General features: G+C 52.6%; 1 protein-coding gene across 2 annotated transcripts in view; it reads right to left on the reverse strand.

Moving 5' to 3' along the window:
- Positions 1 to 260: 260 nt before the first annotated feature.
- The window catches only part of SBK1 (SH3 domain binding kinase 1), a 121,307-nt gene continuing 112,068 nt past the window's right edge, over positions 261 to 9,499 (reverse strand). For both annotated transcript variants that reach the window (XM_069064129.1, XM_069064123.1), the window contains exons 2-4: positions 9,161 to 9,372; positions 8,680 to 8,882; positions 261 to 6,472 (exon numbers count right to left, since the gene is read on the reverse strand). In XM_069064129.1, the coding sequence (XP_068920230.1) occupies positions 5,690 to 6,472; positions 8,680 to 8,882; positions 9,161 to 9,365 (1,191 nt within the window). In that variant the 5' untranslated portion in view covers positions 9,366 to 9,372 and the 3' untranslated portion in view covers positions 261 to 5,689. The remainder of the gene's footprint in view (positions 6,473 to 8,679; positions 8,883 to 9,160; positions 9,373 to 9,499) is intronic.

Consider the following 9,499-nt stretch of genomic DNA (forward strand, 5'->3'; position numbering starts at 1 on the left):
AATGCCCTCAAAATGAGCCAAATTCATATTTCCTAGAGAGGAGACTCTGAATGGGGGAATGAGCCAGGATGCTATTATTGCTAAGAGGTTGTACCTCTGAGTCTGTCCTCAATTGGCCCATAGACACTGAGGAACTGGCAGATTGAAGGCAGTTTGTATACTATTATCATGGGAATGTTGGTTCCTTCCCACTGAGGCCATCCCCTCAAAGCTTCACAATCCAACCCCATCCCTTAGGAAACCCAGCAGGAGACTCACTCTGTTTTTTTAACCCTTTATTTTATAGCAATTGTCATTAATATAGAAGTAAATAACACATTTAAAAACCTCCTTCTTATAGGGCAAAGGATTCCAAAGTATTTACAAACACTTGGATGGGGTGGAGGAAGACAGGACAATGAGGTCTTCAGAGAGAGGAAGGGGACTGCAGGGTAGTGGTAGTTTCTCTGTAGGAGATTAACTCTGGTCTTCCATCCCAGGCTCAATGCAGGGAGAGCATACATACATTTTTACCCTCAGACTCATAGCCCAACCAGGGAGGAAGTCCCAGGGATCCCCTATTGGACATAGTGTTAGATGACCAACTCAGGGCATTGATGAAAGTGAGGAAGGCCTAGAAGGGTGCTGCAGGCTGGGCTCTGGGTATACTGGGAGAGACTAACTGAGGGCTTCTCCCATTTTGGATCCGCCCAGCCCAGAGAATATAGAGAAGAGGGGCCAGAGCTTGGGAGGTGGTGGTGGTGGTGGGCTAAACAGGACTCTGAGGCCCAGGCATTCCTGAGCTCAGGCCTGGGCTCAATGCCTGGTCTGGCCAATGGGAGAAGACCACAAGCACCCAACCTTCTTTCTTGAAGACCTTCCCCATCCACCCCACTTATGATCTGTTTTCTAGCTCGGCTTCTAGATTCCCAATTGCTCTGGATTTTAGGGTCTGGCCAGGAGGGTTTCACCAGTGGGTTGGCACTAGGCCCTTTTTCTTCTTGGAGCTCCTGCCACACTCCACCCTGGGAAACCATGAAGGTTCTTCCTCCCAACCCTCCCACTCCACCCTAGTGCACAACTACTGTGTGAAAAATTGAGAAGCACCAGTTCACAGGGAGATTTCATTGTAGGAGGAAGGAGATTTGATTTACCTGATCAGTCCAAAGAAAGGGGTGAGCATGGTCTAGGGTTGTTTGACAGACTGAAGACAGAAAGAAAGGCCAGGCAGGATAGGTGGATACTCCTGCCCAGCCTGGGAAACACACACTGCACCTTCACAACAGGAAGAATCACTAGGGGAAGTTTTTGTTGTTGTTTTGCAGTTTTCACATCTATCTTTTTTTTTTTTTTGCTATATATGTATATTTTTGTTTCTTTGACAGTGACATAAACTGAGGTAAACATCTGTGACCAAAACCTGTCTTATGCGGCAAAGGGTCCCAATCTGATGGCCAGAGAAGGCAGCGAGGTGTAGTGTGAAGAGCTCTAGACTGACCAAGAATTCGAAGACCATGGTGCTAGTCCCAGCTCTATCACGAACTTGCTGTGTGACCTAGGGGAGGTCACTTCCCCTCTCTGGGCCTCAGAGTTCTCATTGGTAAAATGAGGGGGTTGGAGCAGATGGTACATATGGTCGCCTTCCCATTCTAACAATCTATGATTCTACAACAAGAGAAAAACCTCAACAGGATCTTTAAAAAAAAAAGAGTTCGAGAAGTTTGTCTACGGCGGAGTCTCACTTCAACATTATTGCACGAGAGAGATCAGGACTTTGAGGAGGCCTAAGGCAAAAGGAGGAGTCAAAGATGAGTTCAGGATTGGGCACCAGTGGTCTCAGGGCCTTGGCAATTGCTTTGGGCCTGGCTACAGGCCTGGGGCTTGCCCTGCTGGGACTGCCCAAGGGAAGGGGACAGGGAAGCAGGGATCTCCACTGAGATGGGTCTAGGGAAGGAGAGGGGCATTTGCTACTTCCCCAGCACATCTCCAGAGGGCACCAATGCCTGCTGAAGAAGGGTAAGCCCCTCAAGGAGACACTTTTGGAATCTTGGCTGGGCCAGATATGTTGCCCTTCTCTGCCCTCCCCTTCCCTCTCCCCTCTCCAATTTTAAGCCCGAGCAAGAACTCTGCCCTGGAAATGTCCAAGATCCTTTGCCCCTCTTTGAATAGAATGGAAAGAGGCTGAGGCCAATGCAGGGTCAGCTTGGTTGTAAACTGTGCCTAGGTCTGGGGTGAGGAGTCAATAGCCCTTTTGTGTGATCTGTGGGGAGGGTCTGTGGGGAGGGGACTGGGGTTTGTTGCTTGTTGTAGGATGGGTGTGTGTGGCACTCCACTCCCAGGAGCCACCTGGGGACCCATCCCACTCAAAGTTGGGTGGGGCCAGATAGGCTGGGGGCTGCCCCCCACCCCTCACCTGAGTGCTGGATACAGAGGGGCTCAGGACCTGATGGAAAGAGTGGGGGGCTGCCAGTGCCTACCCTTTTCTGGATTGATGGGGATGAGGGACCCCCAACCCTGAGGGTGAGGTGTTGACCAGGTCATCTGGGCTTGCAAGGGGTCCCTGGAACCTCCTCTGTCAGTGGAGGTTATGGTGGGGTGGGGAGGGACATGAAGCCTTGGCTGGGTGGGAGGGGCTGGAGGATGGGGAGCCATGTGAGCTGCTGCCCCTAGGTTTGCTGGCCCCACCAGATATGAGGTTATTGCTGAGAGTCCCCTGAAGAGCCAGGGGTGGTGGGGAGCTTGGGAAAGAGGGGTTCCTGGCGGGGGTGGGCCCCCACTCTCATGTCCTTGGTCTTCCCCTTAGACTGGCAGGAAGCTGCCTACTCCTGGTGCGATTCCATTGCATGACCAGGACCTCACCCAAGGATCCTTGCCTGGTTCCCTGAGGGTTTTGGTGGAGACTGGTGTGACCTATGAATCTTGTTCCCTGTTTTTATCAGGGGCCAGTTGGAGAGACTCGCCTTTGGGTGAGGCAGGGGGTTCATATCTTCATTCACCCACTCACACTTATCCTCACTGTCCCTTACACAGCTCCTTCCTTCACCCAAGTTCCTCCCAGTAGACATAAGCAGGACGCTGGCACAGTGTAAGTGCCTATTGCCTGACTGACCTAGGGCACTACAGCTGGTAAGTCAGATCCCAACCCAAAGTTACTGAACAATTTCTGGCATAAACCTCTTGCAAGGGAGGGAAAGGGTTGAGGAATCCTCCATCAGGGTTGCTTCTGCCCTGGGTCCTTCCTCAGTCCTAGGGCCCTACTGCCACACTGTTGATAGTCATTTTGGGGAGAGCGCAGGGCTGGAAGCCAGAAGGCTAGGATTGGAGTCCTGGCTTTGTAACTAACTGAATATGGACCCTGGGCAGACACTGCCTTAGTCTCTTCCGTAAAATGAAAGCATTTAACTCGATGCCCCTTCTAGCTTTGAATCTTCAATTCTGATAGAGCCAAGGTCTTCCCCATCACAGGGTGGTGTTGGCCCTTGCCACACACAATCCTGGGTTTCCCTGGGGCAGTATTCCTCTGAGGCAGTACTCCTAGATAGGCTCAGGGATTGGAACCCATGGCTGCCTGGCTAGAGACACATTCTCTCCCTGTACCAGCATCCCTGCACTGTCCTTCTGCACCATCTCTGGCCCTTGGCTCCCTGGCCTTCTCCCCTCCCCCCAGGCCTGGTCAGGCTTCCAAAGAACTCTTCATCCCAGCCTAGGATAGGGAAGTTCTGCTAGGGAGTCATGGTTTCTGCCCCCAGTCACCTGTCTTCTTAGACATGCCATTGTCCTCAGGTCACTGATACTGAGGGTCAATTGCTTATTGGGCCTCTGTCAGGATTCCTCCTAAGAAGACCATTCTTTATTGATATCTTCTAAGAGTACTCCTTGTCCTTGTTTAGGTTGGGGGTAATGGGAAGGGGAAGGTAGATATCCCCTCCCCCAGTCCAATGTAGGGGATTCCCTTCCTGCTCTGACTCAAAGGAGAGTCAGAAGGAAGGCCTAGTGACCCAGGCATAAGAATTTAGATGAGTTTGGACTAGACGTATCCTCACCCTGCTTTCTCTCCTTTCCTTGCATCGAGGCACTATCTCTCAGTACCTCAATGCAAGGGCTTCAGTCCCACCCCTAACTTCCGAATTCTGGCCATATCCCCACTTCCAACTATCCCAGGCAGACGGGACAGATGACGGGACATATATGACAAAACAGGTCATAGGTCTATCCTGTGTGACAAGTCCCCCTTCCATTAGGGGACCCATTGCCCCTCTTGGGGAGATGTGGGTTTGTCTTAGCTCTGGCACTGACTTGCAGTGGAACCTTCGGTTTCTCTCTCTGGGCCTGACTTCCCATCTGTAAAATCAGAGGTGCCTTTCAGCTCCAAATCTATGATGCTATGACTAAATGAACTCTTACGATCTGTTCTAGCTCTGATGTTCTATGTTCTATGTCTGTGAGACACACACACATATACACACACACACTCACATACACACACTACACATTTGCTACATTTTTCAGGTAGCTGGGTCAGTTTATCCCTGTGTCCTTCCTTCCTTTCTCCTGGTCCTGGTCTTTTCCTTGCCTGTCCTGGGGCCTGCCCTGCTCACAATTCTGGAGTATGCAGGGCTTGGGACCAGGGGTCAGAGTTACGTGGTTGCTCCCCCTTCCCCATTCTATGTGGCCCAGAACCTTGGATCTCCCTGCTGTCTTCATCAGTGGGAGCCTTCTCTGATCCTGGGGCCTCCACCAAGACTTGGGCATCAACAGCCCCTTTTCTCTCCCTGCCCTCTAAGGAAAACCTAGCCCTGTCTCTTTCCCAAAGGCAAAGAGAAGGGAAAGGCAAAACTAAGGGCCTGAGGAGAGGGTGGTACCCAAGAAAAAGGAGTCAGAGTCTGGGCTAACAGAGGGAGAGGGTAGGAAAGAGATGGAGGGAAGGAGAGAGGCCAGGTATGGGACAGGGTGGCTAGGATAGGCTGAAAGACTTCAGATGGTCCAGTGAAATTGGTAAGATGGGAAGAAGGAACTGGCAGTGGGTGGGAAACAAGGGTGGAGAAAGTCGATTGGAATCAGCCCTGCCCCCTTAGATGGGCTGGGGATGATGCCCCAAAGAGCCACCCTATGACCCATAGGATCCTACCTCCAAACCTTGGGTCTGCTCTGGCAGTCTGTCCCTCTTGATGCAGGTTCTAGGCTCTAGGCTCTGGGCCCCTCACTATCTAAGTGGCAGGGGGCAAGCCTATCTTCTTCCTGGCCCCTCAGACAGATTTTTGGTTAATGTCTTACCCAAGGCCCCTGTGGAACTGCTGCAGCCCAGCCCTGCTGTTCCCAACCCCACTGCCTTCCTCCTTGAGGGGAAGGATAGTGCCTGGAGTCTGGAGGGGCTGTGGGGCCCACCAGCTCCTCCTCATCTGAACAGGGCATTCTCACATCTCTGTCCTGACTGATCTTGTAGAGCTACTCAGGCTAGTACTACGATATTACTATTGTCTAACCGTGTTTCTTTTTTGCTTTGGGAACAGTGACTCCTGGTTCCTTTAGCAGGTAAAGAAAGGGCCTCTCCCCACCCTGAGTCCCCCATCCCCCTATGTCCCCCTTGCCCACTGGGTCTGGGGGGTTCTTGCTAGCCTCATGGGTGCAAGCGCTGGGGTGAGGAGCCCTCCCTAGGAGTTGCCACAGAGGAGCCCTTGAAGGGGGGACTGGCATCGGGCAGGGGGGCAGCTCAGACGCAAATCTCTATTGCTGTGGCCAGGACCAGCTGCCCTTTGCTCTTGTCCTGCCGCCCATCCGTCCTGCTGGCCGGCCCTGGTGAGGTGAGGCCAGATTCAGGAGGGGTGGAAGGGGAGGGCCTGGTCCCACTGCTCTCGGTCAGCACCGTCCTCTTGAGTGGTGCTGGGGCCTCCTGGCGGTGTGGCCCGGTGGGCAGGCGGTCACCAGCAGGCTTGCGGGCACGGCAAGAAGGCCGACGGCGGAGCTCTGAGGTGAGCTCGTGCTTGAGGAAGCGGAAGACCTCCTTGGCGGGTCCCCGCCTCTCAGGGTCCAGGGCGAGCAGCCGCTGGAACATCCGCAGGGCTGGTTCAGTAAAACGCCGCCACTGGGAAGGCAAGCCCGGAAGCCTCCCCTTCTGCCACCGCACGAACTCCTCAAAGAAGGCATCCGTACCCGAGGCGGCTTCCCAGGGAAAATTACCCGTAAGGACACAGAAGATGAGGACACCGAAGGCCCAGACATCGACGCCAGTGTCGACGGCGAAGCCCTCGGCCCTGCCTGCCTGGCACACCTCGGGGGCCGTGTAGGGGATGGTGCCACTGACTCGCTTCACGCGGCAGCCCACCCTGCGGGTCATGCCAAAGTCGGCCAGCTTCACCCGTCGGCAGTCCCGGTCAAAGAGCAGCACGTTCTCAGGCTTGACGTCGCGGTGTACTAGGTGCCGTCCGTGCATGTAGTCCAAGGCCAGGCCTAGCTGCTGCACACATCTCTTCACTGTGTCCTCAGGGAGTCCCACCTGCGGCAGAGTACAAGGGATCAGAAGGCCCTGACCCAAACATCTGTCCCCAGGCCCCTTACTACATACACCATGAAATTTCCCCCCACCTCCCTTCCAGTAAAAGTTCTCTCTGCCCCTTCAAACACTTTGTCTGGACCTCTCCTTTGGTGGTGTGTTTGCCCTTGTTCCATTAGCCTGTTTCAGAGCAGGGCTCATACCATTTCTATATTTGTACCTCCAGCGCCTAGAACCATGCCTTGCACCTAGTAGCTGCTTAAAATAAGAGCTTTTGAGCTGAAAGGCTCCTTGGATGATCTCATCTAGCCTCCCCATTTCACAGATGCAGAAACTGCTGTTGAGAAGTGACTGGCTAAAATTTGGCCAGTGGCAGAGCTGGGATGTGAACTGAGGTTGCCTGACTACAAACTCCATGCTCTTTCCATCACTCCATGCTACCTCTGTTTACAGGCAGTGAGGTGGTGCAGTGAATAGTGTCAGACCTGGAGTTAGGAAGTTTTCATCTTCCTGAGTTCAAATCTGGCCTCAGACACTAACTAGCTGTATGACCCTGGACAAGTCACTTACTTTCTTTATCTGTAAAATGAGCTGGAGAAGAAAATGGCAAACTACTCCAGGATCTTTGGCAAGAAAACTCCAAATGGGGTCACCAGTAGTAAAGATTCAACAAGAAGAATAACAGTCTCTTTGTTTAACTGAACTGACCCTGGGCTAGACAATGAGATATCCCCAGTGCCTCGAACTGGGATCATGCGACCTGAGGTTGAGACCTGGCCCTTTTACTTAGTCACTGAGTGACCCTCCATGAAGGGTTCAGAGAGCCCTGTTCTAATCCCACTCCCACCTCCATCTCTGTTTGATCTTCAGCCACTTAAACTCCTCGAGGCCTCCATTTCCCTCATTTCCCTTTTGCAAATGGGGATAAAAATATCGATCTCACAGGAGTGTGTGGGGGCAGAGATAGAAGGGAAATCAAGGTGCTTTGGAAAGAAGAAAGGGAGACAGAGATGTGAAGGGCTGCTGTTGCTGGAGGCAGCCAGGCGCAGTGGACAAACTTGGGACTTGGAGCCAAGAGTCCAGGGTCTTGCTCTTAGCTTTGTCATGTCCTAGCTGGGTGACTTTGGCCAAGCCGTCCAACCTTGGAGGTTCCATTTCTTCCTTTGCAAAAGGAGAGGAGTATACTGGATGATTTCCAAGATCTACTTCTAGAACTAACACTTTATGAATGCAGAGTTCTACCTCCTTCCCTGACTCTTCCATTCCCTGTTCCCCACCAAGGCTGGCAGAGCAGGCAATAATGGGGTCAGTGGAACAGGTAGGGGAGCCCTCTGGGTCTGAAGGCCTCTAGGACCTCTGTTATATAGGTCCTTCTGCCTAGTCAGATTTGGGTGTTGGCCTTCGTGGAGGCAGGGGGATAGATGGACTGACCTCTCCATATCCTGTCGATGGCAACTTTGAGTTGGAGTCTGGTTCTGCCTCATTCCTTAACCAGGGGGTGGAGAAGTCCTTATTGCTAACCTTAATCATGGTCTTGGGTCCTACTCTGGGGAAAGAACTGATCTTTATTTTAATTCAAGCATTTTCAAATCCCCCTTTCTCCTGTTGGGCCCTTTAATCCTGTTTTCCTCTGCTCTATTTTTGGCTGGGATGGGCTTCTGGAGGAGAGGAGGATTTTCTGCCCTGGTTTCTCTTCTGTGGATATCCTCTGGGATTTTAGTCCTAGTCTGTCAGACACTCACTAGCTGTGTGATCTTGGGCAATCATTCAGCCTTGGTTTCCTCATCCGTAAAGTGAGGAAAATAATGACACTTACCTCATGGGGTTCTTATGGGGATCAAATGAAATAACATACATAAAGTACTTTGTAAACCTTAAAGTCCCATTTAAATGCTATTGTTACTATTACTGACCAGGGTCCCAGAGGTCAGCCTATGGGTCAGGACTCTGGCTCTCCTGTGAGGCAGAGGAAGTGAAGAGCCCACAAAGAAAAGAGGCATTCTTCTCCTCCCCTTTTCCCCAAGAGTCAGGCTCCAACCAAGCTCCCAGATGCTGGATCCCCAGGTCCTTCCTGCGGAGGTTGGGAGGAGAGGTGGGGAAAATGGAAGGAAAAACAGGCTGGGCTGAAAGTGTCCTGGAGGGAGAGCAGAACAAGGCCCCCCAGAGGCTGGCTACAGGGGGAAGAGGCCACAAGCTGGGCCAGGGGATACCTGCGGTGGGATGATGTCGAAGAGGTCCCCACCGGGTGCGTACTCCTGCGCAAAGACGTAGCAGTCCTCGGTCTCAAACACCACATCAAAGACCTTGATGATGAAAGGGCTGGAGGAGAGTGTATTGGTGATGCTGACCTCACGAAGGAAATTCTTCAATTTTGTCTTGCTTTTATTCACAAACTTCAGAGCCATCTTGGTCCCTGCAAATGAGATAATGCTGTGAGGGTGTGTATGTGTGTGGTGGTGCCATTAGCCTGCCATTGGCTCTTTTCCTTCATCTTCCTCTTACTTCCCACCCTTCGAATCTCTACATCCCTTGCTGGAGAGTCCCCTAACTCCATGGGCACATGCAGACTATATATGTGGGTTATAGGCCACACCAAAACATGACTCCCCACACCTGTGTCTGCGCTGGCACATATGAACCACATTACATGGGTACACCCCATGTAGAGACTCAGGCCATCCTGGAACCCACCTGTGCTCTTGTGGGACACCAAGTCCACCTTGCCATAGGTGCCTTTGCCCAGCTCCCGGATGAGGTCATAGTGCTTGCTGACATCCGTGCCCGAGAGTGTGCGGATGGTGAGGGCCTGCATGTCCTCCGTGAGGAGGGGCACACCACTGCCACTGCAGCAGGCCAGCGCACGGGGGGGCTCCTGCTCTGGGCAGCCCCCACTCATCTTCTCCCTGTATGGGAGAGAGGTCAAACTGAGGTGGGGGGGGCGGCTGAAGGTGCAGCTGAGGGTAAGTGGAGGCTTGACCTGCTCGTAGCTGTCATTGGGCTGAAGAGAGATGACCATGGGAAGGCAAGAGG

The sequence above is a fragment of the Petaurus breviceps genome, unplaced genomic scaffold, assembly GCF_028583685.1.
Source record: "Petaurus breviceps papuanus isolate PSGF00001 unplaced genomic scaffold, PetGlider_PUasm1.0 138, whole genome shotgun sequence".
In the NCBI taxonomy this organism is placed as follows: domain Eukaryota; kingdom Metazoa; phylum Chordata; class Mammalia; order Diprotodontia; family Petauridae; genus Petaurus; species Petaurus breviceps.